At 49.9% G+C, this 19,607-nt stretch overlaps 3 protein-coding genes across 4 annotated transcripts; 2 read left to right on the top strand and 1 right to left on the bottom strand.

Annotated features, from left to right (window-relative positions):
* The first annotated feature begins 13 nt into the window (after positions 1-13).
* Positions 14-9,706, top strand: INPP5E (inositol polyphosphate-5-phosphatase E). The gene is made up of 11 exons (XM_069031679.1): positions 14-189; positions 919-1,970; positions 3,484-3,607; positions 3,821-3,918; positions 4,483-4,607; positions 4,728-4,847; positions 5,219-5,326; positions 5,997-6,158; positions 6,716-6,831; positions 7,177-7,313; positions 8,339-9,706. Exons 2-11 carry the CDS (start codon positions 1,129-1,131, stop codon positions 8,469-8,471), a joined length of 1,965 nt encoding a protein of 654 aa, XP_068887780.1. The 5' UTR covers positions 14-189; positions 919-1,128; the 3' UTR covers positions 8,472-9,706.
* On the bottom strand, positions 9,694-16,009 carry PMPCA (peptidase, mitochondrial processing subunit alpha). 2 transcript variants are annotated; one of them, XM_069031681.1, is made up of 14 exons: positions 15,939-16,009; positions 15,541-15,743; positions 15,320-15,399; positions 14,906-14,988; positions 14,502-14,596; positions 14,258-14,358; positions 13,602-13,865; positions 13,314-13,406; positions 12,949-13,067; positions 12,402-12,492; positions 12,216-12,278; positions 11,705-11,849; positions 11,201-11,414; positions 9,694-10,694 (listed from the first exon to the last, which is right to left on the bottom strand). In XM_069031681.1, the coding sequence occupies exons 1-13, from the start codon at positions 15,989-15,991 to the stop codon at positions 11,245-11,247; spliced, it is 1,560 nt and encodes a 519-aa protein (XP_068887782.1). In that variant the 5' UTR covers positions 15,992-16,009; the 3' UTR covers positions 9,694-10,694; positions 11,201-11,244. The 2 variants fall into 2 exon arrangements, with proteins under 2 accessions (XP_068887782.1, XP_068887781.1); XM_069031680.1 differs by having other exon boundaries at positions 9,694-11,414.
* Positions 16,010-16,111: 102 nt separating this feature from the next.
* ENTR1 (endosome associated trafficking regulator 1) lies at positions 16,112-19,239 on the top strand. The gene is made up of 7 exons (XM_069031632.1): positions 16,112-16,229; positions 16,313-16,525; positions 17,011-17,084; positions 17,483-17,594; positions 17,862-17,924; positions 18,539-18,675; positions 18,986-19,239. The coding sequence occupies exons 1-7, from the start codon at positions 16,128-16,130 to the stop codon at positions 19,077-19,079; spliced, it is 795 nt and encodes a 264-aa protein (XP_068887733.1). The 5' UTR covers positions 16,112-16,127; the 3' UTR covers positions 19,080-19,239.
* Positions 19,240-19,607: the final 368 nt, after the last annotated feature.

Below are 19,607 nucleotides of genomic sequence, written 5' to 3' on the forward strand. Positions count from 1 at the left end.
GGCGGGCCCGGCACAGCGCTGCCCCCGTTGCTACGGCCGGGCCGGGGCGGCCGGAACCGGGACCGTCAGCGGCACCGAAACGGGCAGCGGCACCGAAACGGGCAGCGGCACAGAAACGGGCAGCGGCACCGAAACGGGCACCGGCACCGACGCTGCGACTCAGCGGGGAGGAGCCGTGAGGAGGAACCGGTGAGGCCCGCGGCGGCGGGGAAGGGGCGGCCCCGGCGGGCGGGAGGCGCGGCCGCTGTGAGGGCCGGGGCCGGGGCCGGGTCCCTCCTGCCCGGCCGGGGGATGCCGGCGGCGGCCCCTCGGTGCCAAACCCGGGCTCCGGGCTGCGGTCATGGGGTGTTGCCCTCCCAGGTGCAGCGGCCGGGGGAGGCTGGTCCGCGGTAGCCGCAGAATGACGAGGTGCTTCCCTCGTGTAGAAATGTAGTCGAACCCCTTTTCCGTACCCTAAACCCACCGCTGGGGTGTTGTCTCGGTGTCAGCGTCAGGGAGCGGGGTTGGTGCAAGGCAGGAAAAGGCGGCAGCGATTTCCCGGCTGTGGGATCACTGGAAATTTCCTGGCCTCGGGCAGCCGGTGCTGCGGGCTGGTTGTGCTGGTGACGCCTGTGTACAGCAAGGACAACGAGCTGCGGTTTCTGTGTAGTTTAAATTTCCTTTCGTGCTAACAGGACACACAGCCTTCTCTCAAAGAAGGGTGTACACAGCCGTGATGCTTGCAGCAGTGTGGAGGTCACTTCTCTGCTCTGCTTTTGGGGGAAAAAACGGGAAATAACAGTGATTTTCTAACAAGGTCACGTTAAGGTTTGAGTTGTGCTAGAAAGAGGTCCTGCAAGGAGATGCTTTCTGACCAAGGAGTACAGTCCGCAGCTCAATAACTTTTCATTCTTACATCTTTCTCTTGGGGGAATCCAGGTATCCCACGTCTTGGAATTTTGCAGATGATGCATCTGCCTGCACATTCACCTGCCCTTCATTCCCAGCTAAAGGCTGAGCTGTCTGCAGTTCCCATGTCTTGCTGGCTGAGTAAAGCCCTGTGAACCCACAGGGTGGTAAAGGGAAGGAGACCATGCTTTGAGGAAGTTTTCGTCTGGAGCAGCATCCATAGCTGGTACCTGGGGGACAATGAGTACTCCAAATGGATTTCCACAGCACTCAAGGGTGTGTCTTACTCGGAGCATGGAGGGTGGAGCAGTACAGGACCTGCAGGCAAAAAAAGCTGGAAAAGCAGCCAAGAAGGAGGCTGGGGGCGAGGGGGCACCTCCGAAAATAGGCACGCCCATAAGCGAGACCCTAAAGCTTCTGCCGGAAGAACTCAAAGCCAATATGAAAATTAAATCGATCACTCCAAGGCCCCCTCGGAAGCCCCGGCTGGAGCGTGCTGCATCCCTGGATGAGAAGAGCTGGAGGAGGTGGAGACGGTTCAGGACAAGCCAGGAAAGTCTGACTGATCCCAACGAGACGAGCTCCTCCAACGGTTCCCTGCGGGAAGCGTCCCCCAGCCCTCCCACCAGGGGCAGGGCCAGCCCCTGCAATCCCTGCTGCCAGCAGGATTCCTTGCCCAGTTCACCAGACGCCTTGGAAGCCAGTCCCGTGGGGAAGAGCAGGGGAGGCGCCTCGGACCTGGGCAAACGAGCCTCCGAGATCTCCAGTGCCTTTGGGGGGCTCCTGCGGGGGAAGGGTTTCGCGGGGGGCAAACCCCGGCTGTCCCAAATCATGCCGGCCCGCCCCCTGCCCCCCATGGAGCTCAACGTGGCCTCCCACTCCCTGAGGACAGCTAATAGGATCGACTCAGATTGTCTGGATTACCGACATTATTCTCAGCACAAGTTTGGGAGGGTGAGCAGCAGCCTCAGCGACTCCAAGCTGCAGGGCAATGGGACACTCTATGACAATTGCTCCACAGACTCCATGAAATCCACCTTCAGCGTGCTCACTCCCATTCGAGCCAAGGATGTTCGCAGCAGGTAGGGCTCCCCCAGCTTCTCCCAGCTGGAGAGTTTGGGGTGTTGGCAGGGAAGGAGAATCCCACTGGGCAGGGAACTTCTGAGCTCCTGGAAAAGCACAAAAGCTGGTCTGTGTTATTTAACCTGCTGTGGGGACTGGAAACAGTTGGAAGATTAAGAGATCGGTACATTTGCTCCCTTTAGCTGGGTATTTTCTTAAATACGAGTTTGATTTGCTGTCAGTTTGTTTGCAATGTTTACATAATCTGTTTTGAGAATTAAGAAGCAGTAGCTGTGCAAGCCAGCAGTTGGGAAAACTATTTTTTAGAAAAATCTGAAAGTACATTGGGCTTGAACTGAAATGATAAATTGCAGAAAAAAATAACACCAGATATTTTAAATTGAAATTGTCATGCAGTATTATCAGAGTCCTGTGAGGTGCTGAGCAGATGTTGCACTTGTTTGGCTTCTGGCAGGATCAAATTATGTATTGGGAACTACTCTAGTATCCCACAGGAGCTCCTCTGCCCCAGCTTTTCCAGGAGGGAAAAATCTAATCATTGATCCAAAGCATGGGAGTCAGTAGTAGAGGGGAAATAATTCTGAGATAAATTAAAGTGCTACTAACTACTAAAAAAAGCCTCAAAGATAGATTGTTACTTGTTTGTCACAGGGTCTTCTTTCCCATTCCTCCCTTAAGCAGCTGGAGCCAGGTGGGCAGTGTTGGGTTGCCCAGAACTCCCTGACATTATTCTCTCTTCGTTATTTGCAGAGCTTAAGCAAGATTAAAAATGCTTATTCAACATGCAGTCCCTGTGCCAGCATCCCTCACCTCTGTAAGCGTGTCCTTCAGAGGGGCACGTGCTGCGGGATGCATCTGTCCTTCCCAAATGGGATGCTTTGAGACCTCAGGCTCAATAAATTATTTTCTTGAAGGTGATTTGATGAGCTGAATTGAAGGAAGGATGTGAGTTTGAGTTTTTGGTTAGGGGAAACTTGATGCCAGAACACTGGAAATGGTGGAGCTGTTTTTATGTTTGAAGTAAGCTGAGCTGCTTCGAGGTACTCAAATGTAATGGAAACACAGGATGGTTTGGGTGGAAGGGACCTCAAAGGTCACCCAGCCCCACCCCCTGCCATGGGCAGGGACACCTTCCACTAGCCCAGGTTGCTCCAAGCCCCATCCAGCCTGGCCTGGAACACTTCCAGGGATGGGGCAGCCACAGCTTCTCTGGGCAACCTGAGGCTATCAAACCAATTTCTTTGTTCTCTCTCTGGATGAGTGTTAGTGGGGCTGAAGACTTTGGATGGCTTCAGCCTTCCCATCACACAACCTGAGCAGCATCAGCCTCATTATCACCCTCGTGTCCTGGCTTTGGAAGGAACTTTAGGCAAGCAGAATAATATATAAATATTTAATTCCTTCTTCTTAAAGGTATATTCTTGATTGCTTCAAGGTTCAAGCATTACAAATCAGTATCCCAGCTGCCATGCCCATTCCTTAGATGCTCTTTTTTGGGTCTTCTGTCTACAGGAGCTATTTGGAAGGCAGCCTTCTGGCAAGTGGTGCCTTAATGGGAGCAGAAGAACTTAGCAGATATTTCCCTGATCGGAACATCGGAATCTTTGTGGCCACCTGGAACATGCAGGGTCAGAAGGTAAGTGCACAGAAGTCTTCACAGGTCTTTTGGCAGCAGTAAAGTTAGCCCAGCTCTACTGCAAGGATTGGGGTGATGCTTTTTTGTTCATGACTATGTTCCTTGTCAACCTGAGTCGTTGTCTTTGTCAAATTACAAGGTATTTTTCTAGTAAATCTTTGCATAACTAACACTGCTTTTCTTTCTTTTTGTTTTAAATTTCTTGTGTAATAGGAACTTCCAGTGAATCTGGATGACTTCTTGTTGCCAACAGATCCAGACTTTGCCCAGGACATGTATGTCATTGGGGTTCAAGAAGGCTGTCCAGACAGGTAGCAAAAACAATGTAATGGACCATCTTCTTTTATTGTTAACTAATCATTTTGCTTTGAATTAGACTAGAAATAGTCCCCATTATGTTCTTAATATTTGCAATTATCAATCAATTTAACGAGACTGAATTCTATTGCACGAACACCAGAGGAAATGGGATTAGAGGAAAAAGTCACAGAGATCTGTGAATCATAAAATCCCAGAATGGTTTGGGTTGGAAGGGACATTAAAGCCCATCCAGTCCCACCCCCTACCGTGGGCAGGGACACCTTCCACTAGACATGGGTGCTCCAAGCCCTGTCCAACCTGGCCTTGAGCACTGCTAGGGATGGAACAGCTTCTCTGAGCATGCAGAATTCCATCCTGTTGTCGGGGCAGCTGATGGCAAAGCTCCTCTGATTTCTGTGCCATCTCAGCAGCCACCCCTCAGTTCAGTGCAGGTTTTGCTTATGACTTGTAGTTCTGTATGAGAGGGATTGCTCTGTGTGCACAATGCTGATCTCCTCTCCTGGTTGTTGTCTCCTGTACTGTCTGTGTGATCCAGCTGTTGTTCTTTCCTGCAGAAGAGAGTGGGAGATCCGCCTGCAGGAGACGCTGGGCCCCCACTACGTCCTGCTGCACTCGGCCGCTCACGGAGTGCTCTACATGTCCGTGTTCATCCGCAGGGACCTCATCTGGTTCTGCTCAGGTGTGTGGGGAGCTGAAGGCACTGCTGCCAGCCTGTGCCCTGCCCTTTTCTCCCTCTCCTAACCTCCCTGCTCACTCTCAGAAGCATTGCAGTGACAGCATCTTCTTTTCATCCTTCCAGAAGTGGAGTATGCCACGGTGACAACTCGAATCGTGTCTCAGATCAAAACCAAGGGAGCTCTGGGAATCTGCTTCACGTTTTTTGGGACCTCCTTTCTCTTCATCACCTCTCACTTCACATGTGAGACATTTGCAATCTTGCTACGAGTGTCCTGGCTGAGGGAGGAGGGGAGGGAGCTGTACAGAGGTGAAAAAGCAGGACAGGCTGAAGCCAACGCTCAGGATTGCTGAGCTGAGAAGGATAAGGGAGGAGGATTGTTTGGTAACAAACTTACAAAAGAACTGTGTTTATGGAAACAGAAATGAACTCTGCACCATTGTATCCCTTTTTCCACACTTTCTGTCGTTATTATTCAGTGCAGACGCTCCCAGAGTGTCACATTTTACATGTGGAAAATGGGTGATGCCCTTCAGAAGCTCCTGGTGTAACCAAAAATGGTCATTGAATGAAAATTATTCATTCCTGGCAGTAATGGGGTTTCTGTCTTGCAGCTGGGGACAGTAAAGTAAATGAGAGGAAACTGGACTACAATAAAACCATTCAAGCCCTTACACTTCCCAAGAATGTTCCGGACACAAATCCATATCGATCCAGTTCTAGTAAGTGTGAAACCATGAGCGTGTGGGAGCCCAGATCAGCAGAGTCTGTGCATTGTCTCTCAGACTGCACTGAGAAAGAGACAAGAAAAGTTACCATTTGAGACAGTGTAAAAAGAGACCACAGCTCTTTTTGTCTGAGGGTAGTTATTATTCCCATGATTTATTTTTTTCTTAAAAATGGGAATTTGAGAAAAAAATTGGGAGAGAGAAAATTCAAAAGGGAATTTTTACATGATGTATTTTTTTAGCAATATGATAATTTTCATCTAATTATTATGAATATTACAGATGTGTTTCACTTTCTGAGTGTTTTCTAGAACAATCAGAAATTACTTTATTTCAAAGCTTAAGAGAAGAAGCCTTATGTGACTTTGAATGTACACAGGTCAGAGCATTGTTTGCCAAATTCCATTCTCATTTCCTAATACTGTGCTGACTACTTGATGCCCAGATAAATAATTAGGTCCTTTTACTAGAAAATTGAATATACTCTTTATCTGCAGTGTTGCATTAGGTTTTTGTGTTTTATCCTGGCTTTTTAATTCCCACATTCAGTGGTGATCACAGGTAGAAAACATACTCAGTGTCACATCTCCTGGTAGTGAAAAGAATGAATTTCCTCGAAGACATTCAGCAGCATCCCTCGAACACTTGTGGTCTGAATTTGCAGGTGATGTCACAACTCGGTTTGATGAAGTTTTCTGGTTTGGTGACTTCAACTTCCGGCTGAATAAGGATCGGGAGACTGTGGATTCCATCCTGAACCAGAACCCGAGCACAGACGTGTCCAAGCTCCTGGTGTATGACCAGCTGACCAGTGAGATGAGTCGGGGTAAGGGGCAGCTCTTCACCTCCCTCCTCTCCAGGAACAAAGATACCTACACACAGGAGTAACGTCAGCCCAATCCCCATTTCCTGGAGACCTTTCCTGCTTTCTTTGGTTAAGTTCCCTAAAAAAGGGAGTCAGCAGTTGTCAAATACAGTGGCAGTGTGTCAAGGGACCTTTTGCCATAGCAGTTTGCTCTGTATAATGTAACCTCCCAAGCCATTTGCTGCTGTTTCATCTGACTCCTCTGTAACCTGGGCATCGTTCTGTCCCAGTGTCCAGGGAATTTAGATTTGAACAGCATCTGCAAAGCAGCACGAGCTTTCAGTGGAAGGGGAAGTGCATGGACCAGCTGTTCTTTGTTCAATTGGCCACTGACTAAACAGCCACTGGGTATTTTTTATCCTCTCTAGTCGGGACTGGAGCTTGCTTCCTTTCTGGAGCCCAAGCCCAGGTTTTTCTGGGATGTACATGGCTGTTTTTTCTAGCCAGCATTAGTAGACACAGTGCTCAGTTGTCAGGAAGGAGCAGTTTGTTCATGCTCTTCTCCCCTTCCCTCACAGGGTCTATTTTCAAAGGATTCCAAGAGGCTGATATCCATTTTCGTCCTTCCTACAAGTTTGACATAGGGAAGGACAGCTATGACACCACTTCCAAGCAAAGGACTCCCTCCTACACGGTAAGGGATGATTTCAAAAGTCAAAGGGCATTCAGTTGTGCTGAGATTTGTTGCTTAAGGGCAGCTGGGACTTGTGGAAGAAAGGACTGTTGAATTTGTGAGCACAGGGAGCCTGTTAACCTCATTTTCCCTGTTTGAGTGGGCTCTCCCCTGTGCTCAGAGCTGGCACAGAACAGCTGTTGGAAATCAGACACTTCATGAATGGATCCCCATTCAAGACACCTTAATTCCATTGAGTGGAGTGTGATAAATGAATGGATTTGTCTCTTGTGAGCCAGTGCTGCTTCCCAGGGTGGGTGATGTGCAGAGGGAGTCCCCATCACTGTCCCGTCTCCCTGCCTCCAGGACCGGGTCGTGTTTCGCAGCCGCTACAAGGATGACATCCAGGCTGTCAAGTATTCCTCTTGTCCTGTCATCAAAACCTCGGACCACAGGCCTGTGTTTGCCTTGTTTCGTGTGAAGCTGAGGCCTGGCAGAGACAAGTGAGTAGCTCCTTATGCAGCTCCACATGACTGCTCATGGCTCCAGTGATCCCGAGGATATTCTCCTGTGTCTATCCCTCGTAACTCCCTGCAGCCTGTTGGAGTTTCACCCAGTACATGCCAGTGGTCAGAGCAGTAAGAGCTTAAACCTTGCACTGACAGCTGAAATCCCTGCTGCCAGGTCCTTTAATCCTTCTGAGGGGGATAAACAGAGCCCACTGGAATTGAATATAAATCTGTGTTTTATCTGAGATGCAGCTCTTTGTTTTCCCTATCAGCATGGGCAGCTTTCCTCTTCCTCTTTCCCTCTTTGGTATCAGTTCTGTTTTCCTTCCCCAGTGGTGGCTGCATTTCAGCACAGCTGGATGTCAGTGGAGTATTTTGAGATCCTCCAAGTTCTTAATGTCCTACTGTGGGCTGTTGTATTAGCAGAACTCCTTAAAAAATGTGGTTAAATCACTGAAATTATTCTCTTTTTTGTGAGTAACAATGGTCAGAGTTTTCAAGACTTGAGTATCTAGAAAAGTGATTTCTCAAAGTATTTAATCAGCAGTGCAATTACAAATGGGAATTTTTGTTTATGGATATTAAATACCCATTAAATAGCAGTGTGTGATGGGCTGTTCAGGTTTCCTCTGGCTTTCCTAAAGCAGACCAAGGTAAGAATTGTTGAGGTGAACCACACCAGTGAGTACACCAAATTAGCAGTAACCTGGTTTAGCTTTTCAAATGAGTGGGCTTTAGTTTAGACTCATAAAGAAAGTCCTCTATATATGAATGCAGGCCAGTTCGTGCTAAAATTTAAAGCGCATTTCCCTTTTACAAACCAGCATTTTAAAGTACTGTGAAAAACCTTAACTTGTTGCTGTGGAAGAACAACCCTTGTTTCTCCCACAGCAGTAGCTGAATGCCTTAAGAAAGAAAAAATTAGGTTTGTGGCCTTTGTTGTATGAAGTAGTAGGGAAATGCTGGGCAAACAAGAATGCATTCATGCCCTGACCTGCTGGCTTGTGTTTCTGTTGCAGCATCCCACTGGCTGCAGGGCAGTTTGACAGAGATCTGTATTTAATCGGAATAAGGAGGCGGACTACAAGGGAACTTCAGAAACGCCTGGAACAAAAGGACCAAAGATCCAGCAGCATATGTAGCATTTCTTGAGCTGGGAGCTCTGCAGTGCTCGTGGTAGAGGTGCCCCGAAAGAGGATTTCAGGCCTTGGCAAACTCTGCAGGGAATTGTCTGCTTAAGCACCTCTGGCAGTTGCTGTGGCTTGTGAAGAATGTCTTAAACCTCATCCTGGATTCATTTGCATGAGCTAATCCATGTAGCTCGAGTGCTTCTGCCGAAGAAAAGGAGTCAGTTATTTAAGACATCCATCCCAACTGGTGTAATTGATTTCTTTTTAACCAGACTATCTTAGGAGGCCACTGGGTGCAGACCCTTGGTTCCCCTCCACGCAGGGGCACAGCTGCTGGAACTGGCATCACCCAGGGCAGGGGACCTAAGAAAAGCCTGCAGAAAGGTGAATTTCGTTTGTCTCTTTGGTTTGATCAGGTTAACTTACATCCAGTGTGGGGTTGGGTTTGCTCCTTCTCTGTAGCCAAGTGTTGGTATTCTGTACAATGAGTAACAGGGACCAGTTCATGGCCTTGGGCAGTTCTGTGTGGTGCTCCTGTGTTGGGCTTTTTGGGTCCTCTACAGCAAATTGTGTGTGAATGTACTCCTGTACATTGAAGTGTAGAAACATTGCCTTTCAATAATCATTCTCTAGGCCTTCTGTTACTAAGGGGGTAAATACCAAACTCTCAGGCCATATATTTGTCTGCTGAGACTGCTTGAAGCAATCCCTTCCTGAACTCACTTGTGCTCCCCAGGGCTGATTAAACACTACCTGCCTTCAGCAGCAGGAGCTGGAAATCATGGTCTCAAAACAGGCACTGTGTGATGCTTCACCAAAGTGATGTCAAGTGAGTGCACCAGGGAGGTTTGCAGAGCAACTGCAGCCACTCAGCTCCACACAGCTCCATTACCTCCAATCACAGTCAATTCCTTTTGGTTTTATTTTTCCAAATCAGTAAACTGTGAATAACTTGCGATTTTTGAAGTAGTGTTGTCTTAAGGCTATATATACTACAAGGACCAGTATGGCACTGGTAAAACGTTAAGTACAGCTAATAATTAAGAACTCCTCATGGGCACAGATGGGATCATTAATCACCTTAGGACCTAAAACATCATGCAAACACCTTGGAGGAAGTGCTGCTGACTATGCAACCTGTCCAAGACAGGCTCCTGTTCTGCGGTACATTTATGGCACTGACCTGTCTGTAGCCATCAGGTATTTGGATTTCCTTTCTTTTTAAAGGAATAAAAATAAATTAATGCAATACCTTAACTGAGAACCAGCTTTTATTGTTGTCAGAACCAGAGTTCTTTGCATGGTGCATGTTTGGGTGACCTGGGCCATTTGTCTTCAGCTGGAGGAGCGGGACAGATTTCTCTGGAATTGTTTGCATTGAACAAAGTATGTTCCACCTGCCAGTTCAAGAAACCCTTGGCAGATGAATTTCAGAACTCTTACTACTTGCTTCAGTTGTTCAGAGGTCTCTTTATTTCCTCACAAACATACACAACAACTGAACAGGACTTCCACACTGTGGGCTCTGCAGGAAGCAATGCAACATGTTTTCTTTTGAGTTGCATGAGGAAAGGACGGGGTAAAGCAGGCAACAGCAGCCTCACAGTGCTCTGCTCCCAGCTGGATTGCTCCTTACCATACACATCTAGCAGTGAAGTGCTGCAACACAGCTGTCTTGTATTTTTACACCCATGTATTAGGGGATTATATAAATCCAGTGTTTTATTCCTCTTTTGAGTCTCCATTTCTTCAGTATGTCACACGTGTGGCACTTGGCTTTCTGTGACGTGGTGTCAGTCAAGATCGCGTTTCTAAATGTTGTCATTTTATCATCTTGCCTTTCAGCTGAGCCTTATCTCTGCTGTGAGACTGATGATTGTGTCTTCTTTTTGCAAGGCCTTAAGTCCATCTGGGTGACACTGAGGAAATGAGGCATGAGTTTAAGGTGCAGCAGCAGCAACTCATATTTTAATAACTGTATAGCAACGGTGGAGGAAAAGAACTTTTATTCTTTAGCACAGTTCATGTCCAAGTGAAAAACCTGAAGAATAGGATCGTTCTCATTCTCAAGTAAGTGTCCATTATGTACAGTACCTCTGCAGAGGAACTCCACAGAAAACTGGTTCTGTCATGGGTCTGCTTCCCTCAGAGCTCTAGCAAGATGATGAAGTTATTCCCAGGTGGGTGACTCCTTGTCAGATGGTGAATTACACTGATGAAATGGATCCATGATTTGTAACAAAACCTGGATTGCAGGAAATTTTTGCCTAACTTCACTGGGGACAATAACTATTATTTTCCTAATTTAGTCTGACCAAGTCTTTGTTCACCTTGGTTAACAGTTATAAATATTCTTTCAATTCAGACACGTAAGCCAAGCTCTTTAAGGTGCCACACATTCCTCAGGAAGGGCACATCGGGGCCTTGTGTGACAGCCCCACTTCCACTGCTGGGGTGATGAAGAGGCAGCACAGCAGTGACTGACTGCTCAGAGATGTGCTTTCACTGTAGTGATGAATATTTTGGCTTGCTCTGTTCTCCCCAAAGCCAAGAGAAGGGTGTCAACACCATCTCCTCTTGTGACCTACTCAGAGGCTCAAGCTCCTCCTCTGGAGCCAGGGCTGGCTCCTTACACGAGCTCTTCACAGTCCAGTGCCCCGAAGCAGCTTTGCTCAGCTCCATGGTTGCACAGAATGCCTGGGAGCACTGGGGGGAGGGAGGGTGGTACAGCAACATGAAAATCAAACAAACCATTAAAAAAGAAGGGAGTCTGAGGCCGGGCAGGAGGTGCTGCTCTATCGGAAGAGGCGGTAGAGCCGCGGCAGCCGCCCGTCCTTGCTGGAGAGAGCAGCCTGGATGTGCTCATACGTGGGCAGATCTGTCAGGTCACCCAGGGCAGCCACTGCTGGCTTCTTATGCAGCATCTTAGTCACCACCCTCTTGATATCCGTGGGTTTCACCTGACCTGCAGACAGAAAAAAGGCAGAGCTGTGACAACTCCACTGTGAACAGCTCAAAGCAGCTTTAGGCTGATGCTCAGAAAACCAACTCCAGACCTTCTCTACCATGATTCTGGTTTTCCCTTCTGACTAAAGTAAGCCCCTGTGTTAGCCTGAAAGCAATTAAGCTCAGTCTGAAATATATTTCTGTAGTATTTATGCCCCCAGGCTTTCAAAGGCAATTTGCCAGTGCTACAAGAATATTCTAAGTGTACCTACAGCTCCCTCAAGGCAAGGCAAAGCATTGTCTACTCACTGATGAGGGCACAGAGCTCATGAGGTAGCTTCCTTGTGTTTGTTGCCAAAACCTGCCTTCCCACATCTTCAAAGATCACTGGCCGAGACTCCAGGTTCATCATGAGCATGGACTTGAGCTGTGTCTTTGCTCTCTCAAGTTCTACCTGTGAATGAGCAGGAAATGAAAGAATTTCTGGTTGCTGCTCTCTAATACAAGGTAACAGGGAAGAGTTCTGCAGACACCTCTCTCTTTGTGGATGCATTGCTCATATTGCTGTACTCTTTTACAGAAATGCAACAAACTTGTCTATAGAAACCCATTCTAGCACAGTCAGTGCAATGCATTCACAGAATCCCAGACTGGTTTGGGTTGGGAAGGACCTTAAACCCCATCCAGCCCCACCCCTGCCACGGGCAGGGACACCTTCCACTATCCCAGGTTGCTCCAAGCCCCATCCAACCTGGCCTTGGACACTTCCAAGGATTATTTCAGCTCAAAGACCATCTGCAAGTTCAAATGTGCTGCTGACCTCTCCCACTGCTCCTGCCATGAGGATGAATTCCCTGGTGATGATTTCCACCATCTCCCGAACCTGGGGAAAACAGATCATGGAAAGAAGATCAGAACGATGCTTCTTGTGTCAGCACCACTGTGTGGTGCTGAGTGATGTGGTCACTGTTTAAGGACACCTGTCTGTGAGTACAGGACTCTGTACCTGTTTTGGATCTGCACTGGCATGGATACACAGGAGACCTGTGTCCTCATAGCTGTGGTGGTAAGAGGTGGCATTGTACATCCAGTGGTGCCTGTGAGTAATACAAACAGTATTTTAAAATTTAAAAACCAGAATTTACAATGTAAAAATTAAAACAAACATCACCAGTGAGCTCCCTCCTAGTGCATTTTCAGGATTCTCAGCAGTGCAATGAGAATTGTCAATCCCTGCCTCGGACAATTTATGCATGTGGCATCTACTCCCCTCTCTCCACTTGAATCCTTGAGACCAAACCCAGGACAGTACAGAGCCAATCCTGTTAATATTCCCTGATTAAAGCATGGATAGGACAAATGGAAGAAAACAAGATTCCTGGTCACTTCTGCCCTGTACTTTCACCCTCTCAAAATGCCAACTGACAAACCAGTCCCACATTCCAAGCAGAATAAGTTGATGTAAAACCTGGGGGGTTTGCTTTCATTTTTTTTCCCATGTGAACCTGCTACAGGACTGTTTCTGCCACCCCTAAACAGCAAGACAAACCAACCTGTTGAGCACATTGAGGTACAGCCGGGTGAACATGCCCTTGCCAGGCCCTCCAGCTGAAAAAGAGCCACCACCTCCCATCATCATGTTTAGCACCGCAAAAGGAATGAAATCGTCCTCCTGGATTGCAACAAGAAACTCAGTCAGGTCATGGCAGAGCTCTCAAGGGTCTGGGGTGAGTAAAGGGGAGGAAAAAAAACCACAGCACAAGAGGAGTGTGAAGGTCAAGGCCTTCAGCAAAATCATGGAAAAAGCTGCTTGTTTTTACATGCAGCAGCAAAAATGTTAATGTCTGTGTAATGTCAGTGTTCTGGGATTCTCCAAGTACAGGGCATCCAAAATGCAGGACTTTAGGTTAATACTTACTAAAAATGAGCAGCTTTCTAACCCAATCATGATGTGGGTGAGCTCTGGGATGGGAGTAGGGCCCAGACTCACATCTGACATGTCTTTTTCCACCTGTGGGAAGGGCAGACAGATTATTAACACCACTTTTCCCTGTTGTACCCAGTTTGATACGTTCCCAATAATTACCACATCACAATTAACAGCTGTCATGGCCAGTTTGGGCTCATACTCATGAAATGTAACTTTAGAAAAGCAAAAGCCTGTAGAGAAATGAGCAAGATGCTTGATGCCACCTGCACCATTTACCTTGACGATGCCTCCGGTGTACTGAGCCACGGACCTGTCCACGCCCCTGCTCCGCCCAGTGCCCCACACGGGCTCCACCCCCAGCAGGTACTTCCTGGCACACTCCACCAGATGCTCGTGCTCAATCCCCACCCCGGCCAGCACCATCCTGTCTGGGGTGTAGTAACTGCTCAGGTACGAGTGCAGCACGTCCCGGTCGATTTTGTCTGTGTTTTCCACGGGGCAGAACCTCTTCAGTCCCACTGTGTTGTCTCTGAAGGCTGCCTAAAAGGGAACAGAGACATTAAAGTCACAAACATCACTTCATTTTTCCCTAAACCCCCTCTCTAAACCTGTTTTTGTTTTGGAATTAAGCCCACCTCTAAGAGAGGAAAGGTTGAGCATTTTTTCACTAATGTCACTGCAACTCAGTAACATTTTGTCACCAACATCAATAAAGAGAAGTTACAGATAGATTTATTTTTTAGCTTGGGTTAGAATCTTCCACCTGTGTGGAATGCTGGATTTCAGAGTGAAGGAACAGCCAAATTCTCCCCCCCACACAAAAATATCTGAATTTAGAACAGTCTAAAATAAACCCTGAAGCTGCCAAAAAGGCCATGAGGAAGAGAATGCAGCAGGAGGCTGCACGCAGGGTGGAATTCCCAGTGTGTTACCGCATGGATCATTTCCGTGAGCAGAGGCTCTGGGTCAGGTCTCATATTCAGATCCTCCAGCTCAAACCTTATGGCCATTCGGGTCATCTCAATTTCTTCATCTGCAACAAGACAAAGCAAGGGATGGCAACCCTACACAAAACACCCAGATGCTGCAAGGTCACTTCTCCAAGAATTCTGAGCTCTTGAGAGCAAGCCATCTGTTGGAAATGTTTTTTTGAGGCAGAGAATTGTGTTCCCAGACCTGATAACCTGGGCTGGAGCGTTACATCAGCCAGCAAGTTGACCACGGTGTCCAGGCCTCTGGCATCAGCAGACACTGCGTACATGATGGTGTCCCTGCAACACAAAAACCAGGTTCTGCACTGAGAAGTCACTTCTGGGATCATTCAGTGTCACCTCAGTATCAGGAAATCACAGATGAAGCTGTTTTAATCATTAAATTATTTAATCGTTTAATCATTAAATTCAATAGATCTGAATTTTATAATCCTTTCAGGCTCACTTTTGTAGCTTCCCAGCAGCCACCACAAATGGATTGCTGCTGCTTGGGAATAAAAAGTGGCTTTTTGTGCCCCACACCAGAAAAAAAGACTCAAAGTGTTGTCAGTGCTACAACACCAGGTAACAGCAGAAGAAGCATCCCACCTTGATGCCTGGCAGTCACAAATGCCTCCATGCTTCTCTAAGGTGAGGAGAATTTCATCTTTGCTGCCAAACTGAGCTGTGGACTAAGGAAGAAGATACCAGTGTTATTAATTAGTAAAGCAATAACTGCTTATAACCCTTCAGCGTAGCCCAGACTATCATCTACAACCTTTTAGTCAAATGATTTGATCATGACTTGCCAACCTTGCAGGTGAAAGTACAGAGACTTCCAAAATATGATTACAGCCATGATCATTAACAAGGAATTAAGATTCTGTGACTCTATTAACTCTGTCCCCATGGTTTAAACAGCTCGAGTGCAGAGAGCCCTGAGGGTCAGGCCCTCCCTGGCTGCTCTCCCTCGCTGCCCCGCGCAGATCTGGGAACCCCTGGCGAGTCCAGGGTAGTACTCACGGAGAAAGCCAGCTTTTCCAAGAAGTGGGAGATACCACTGAGGTATTTCGCTTCGTGTCTTGATCCCGAATTTACCAGAACTGGCATAAAGAAGAGAATAAACCAGCGTGACTTTTACACCCCCGGTCCTTACAAACAGACCCCCGGCTCGGGGGGAAGCTGAGGCGACACCGCCACTGCCCTGCCCCGGCCGGCTGCCGCCAGCCCCGGCGGGTACTCACTGCCCACGGTGCAGAACTGCCCGAACTTGTTCTGGGAGGCGACGCGCAGCCCGTTCTCCAGCACCGTCACCCGCGTCTCGAAGCGCTCCCGGCTCTCGGCCGCCGCGAACACGGCCTTGGGCACGCCGGGCAGCGGGCACGTCAGCGACACGCTGGGGTACGCGCCGCCGCCGCTGTAGCTCCGGCCGGCCGCCAGCCCGCACCTGCGGGACACCGGGGACACCGTCACGGCCTGCGGGCGCACCGTGCCGGGCGCGCCGGCGGCCCCTCCGCCAAGGCCGCTACCGAGCGCTGATCCCCTCCTAGAGCGGGTCCCGAGCGCTGCCGCCCGTCCCCACCCCATCCCCCGCGGTGCCCAGCGCCGTCCCCTCCCCGCGCGGTGCCGGGGCCGCGCTCACCGCCGGGCCGGGCCGCAGGCGCCGCGCCGCAGCCACGCCATGGCCGCCGCCATCTTGCCGCCACCGGGAGCGCGGGGTCACGGGGGGCGGGGCGGGGGCGGAGCCGCGATTGGGCGAGGCCGCGGTAGCCGCGCGCTCATTGGTCCGTTCCGACCGGGGAGCCCCGCCCCGCCCCGCCCTCAGGCGGCCATGGCGCTCCCGGGGGCTCCGGCCGAGCCCAACCCGTTCTCCTTCCGCGAGTTCGTCCGCTCCAAGTCCCGCGGCGGTGACGGGGCGGGCGGTGACACACAGGTAAGGCCCTGGGCGGTAGCGCGGCCGGGCCCCCGTCCCATCTCGTCAGGACACCCCCCTCAGCCCCGCTCTCCCCTCCGCAGGGGGCTTGGCCCGGGCCCGTCGTGCCGCCGCTCCCCGCAGTGCCCGCAGAGTCGGGGGATGAGGAGGAGGAGGAGGAGGAGGAATGGAGCGAGAGCTACCAGCCGCTGGCCGTGGAGCAGGCCCACCTCGTCAGTGGCGGCTCCTGCGCGGCGCCGCTCGGGGCCCCCCCGGGGCCGGGCTGTGTCCCCCTCCGGCAGCCGAGCTACGAGCAGGTGAGCGCTGCCCGCCCTCCCGGCTCCTGCCTCTGTCAGCCGAGCCCCGAGCTGCGCGCCAGGTTGTTACAGAACTCGATGTCACCGCCTGCTGCCACCAAGAGATGCTGAGGAAGAGAATTAGGTCTGGAAATGTGCTTTTCAGCATGAATCAGGTCCAGTACCTTCTCTGTCCTGCTGCCCTGCGCATGACCCAGGTGACTTCCTCGTGCTCCTGGCCCTTGAGGTCATGTTTAGAATTGGCAGCATTAATTAGCCACGTTTGCACTGGTGGTTCAGTGTCGCATTCCTGTGCCCCACAGGGTTAGTGCAGTGGTTTCCAGATGGATAAACTGAAGGTAAAATTAAGCTTGAATGTATTAGAAAGTGCAAGAATTTCCAGTGTTAAAGCTGAATATTCTGTTACTGATCTTGGATTGTTGGTATTGTTGCAAAAATACACCCCAATCCTAATGAGAGGTTTTTGTTTGTTTGTTTGTTTTTAGCTAAAAGAAGAGAATGCTATTTTGAGAAGCAAGATCAATAAGCTTCAGATTCTGTCCAAAACTCAAGCAGAAAAGTGCGTGAGCCACGGTGTGAGGGGAAATAACCATGTAAGGGGTTGGCTTAGAAGAGGTGCTCACTAGAAACAGCATCCTTAAAGAAGACAAATGGAGTTGAAATCTATGCTGTTTATTAAAAAACGCATCAGCAAACCTGTCTTTTTTAATTGAAAAAGTCTTGGAAAGTTAGTAGCCAGCTGACACGTGAGTGTGTTTGTGTGTTCCTCACTCAGCTCCTATTAATGCTGGTGGATGTGGAACAGAAAAATCCCCTGAGCCACACCCAGAATTGGAGTTCTCTGGGAAGAATTCATTTTCCTTATAACAATGAGATTCTTGATTCTTTCCTAGAATTTCCTTCCTGAAGTATTTAATGGTACAAGTGCTTACTGGATGCCATCTCTTGTTTTTTAAGCCTGAGGAAGCTTGAGAAAAAGCTTGAGGAAAACAAAATCAAAGAAGAAAAAGAAGCGCGGGATTTGGAAGCGATGGTGCAGCACGTGGAGCAGAATCTCCAGCTGATGACTGTAAGTGCTGGTCTTAGGTTTAGATCAGATGTCAGGAAGAAATTCTTCCCTGTGAGGGTGGGGAGGTTCTGCAGATGCCAGAAAGGAGCAGTGAGGAGGGAAGGAGGGAGCTGTTCCTACCTCCTAAAACATTCAGAACACGGCGTGGTGTAACACAAACCGTATCCCTCCAAGTTCTGTGCTGGAATCACTCATGCCCATGTAGCTCAAAGCTGCCTGGTTTAGCCTCAGCACGCTGTGGTTTCAGTAATCTCTGTTCTGTTGCAGAAACGGGCTGTCAAAGCTGAGAACAGCACTGCCAAGCTGAGACAGGAAAATGCACTGCTCCAGGTACAGAACAGCATTGCTGGGGCTGTAGGGACACCTCTCGGAGTTGAGCCAGTGGAAAGGATATTGCAAGATTTTTGCAGGCTCTTGGGAAAATGCTGAGCGTGTTTTCAGGTTCGGTAAAGGCTTGGGAGTTGTGGTGTCCTGTCAGAAGCTGGGAGGGCCTGGATGGTGCCAGACTCTTCAGCGGTGCCCAGTGACAGGATGAGGAGCAATGGCCAGAAACTAAAAGGAGGAAGAACTTCTTTCCATGGAGGGTGTCAGAACCCTGGAGCAAACTGTCCAGGGAATGCATGGAGTGTCCTTCTCTGGAGACATCCAAACATGCCTGGAAACATTCTTGTGTCACCTGCTGTAGGTGACCCTTGGCAGGGGGTTGGACTGGGTATCTCCAGGGATCCCTTCCACCCCTAACGATTCTGGGAAGACACTCCCTCCAGGCAGTCTGGTTATGGGATCTAGTCGCTATTTATTACGTGGTTTTATTGTATTCACTATGGATTAGTTAATTATTATCTTACACACCCATAAACTGCTGTGGGAATGCATTCATTAGTTGAGGAGTATCTGCTGGAGCTCTGTGGTTGTTTCACGTGGTTTTTGCCTGTTCCTCCCAGGCTGAGCTGAGGAATTCCAAGCTGGAGAGCGAGGCGCTGCGGGCGGGCCAGGCGGGACTGGCCGCGGCAAAGCAGAACGCAGAGGTGGCCCTGCAGCACCTGCTCCAGGTCACAGCCAGCTCCCGGGCATCCATCAGGTGAGCTGGGCTGGGACAGCTCTCCTGACACCATCCTGACACGTGGCTACATTCTGGGGTCACAAATAAACATCCTCAGTGGGTTTTTTAGGAGTGAAACTCAGGGGTTTGTGTTGTGTGCCAGAGGAGCTGTTCCGTGTTCTTACCTGCAATGTGTTTTCCTCCAAGTGTAGGTGGTAAAAATAAGTGGGAAGTGGGAGTCTCTGAGTCTCTCCAGTCCTGATGGATCACAGAGTGTGGGCAAACCCCCTACCCCAAAACTGCCTGGCTGCCTGTCCCCCCATCTAACACTGCATCTCTCCCTTTCCAGGCAGCTGCTCTCCGGAGCAGAATCCCTGCAGCTCGTTGCTGATCTCCTGAAATCCATAGACAGAATCTCTGAGGTGTCAGAGGATGGACAGTGAGTGACTCACACAACACCGAGTACTTTGTTTTCATATGGAACTATTACTGAAAAGTGAATTTTTGATAGTTGGCCTCATTTGGACATGCCAAACTGCACACCGGGCTTCTCCATCCCTTCCCGCGGTGCAGCCACAGCCAACGCATCGCTGACCCCCGAATGGACCGGACAACATCGCTGTCGCTGCTGGGCTGGGCCCGCGGCCCCTTCTCCCCTCGCACCCCACAATTCCCCCAGCGTTGGGCTGGGACTCTGCGAGCATCGCAGGTTTTGGCTGGGGCTCTCGTTGCTGTTCAGTGCCTGGCTGTGGAGGGGACAGGCCTGCGGGAGGGTGGTTGGGAGGGTGTTTGGGTGTTGGGGCCGGCGGTGCCGCGGTGCCGCTGCAGGCTCGGCCCGGGGCCGGCTCTGCGGGCCCGGGGCCGGCTCTGCGGGCCCGGGGCCGGCTCTGCGGGCCCGGGGCCGGCTCTGCGGGCCCGGGGCCGGCTCTGCGGGCCCGGGGCCGGCTCTGCGGGCCCGGGGCCGGCTCTGC

The sequence above is a fragment of the Aphelocoma coerulescens genome, chromosome 17 (genome assembly GCF_041296385.1).
Source record: "Aphelocoma coerulescens isolate FSJ_1873_10779 chromosome 17, UR_Acoe_1.0, whole genome shotgun sequence".
Lineage (NCBI taxonomy): Eukaryota > Metazoa > Chordata > Aves > Passeriformes > Corvidae > Aphelocoma > Aphelocoma coerulescens.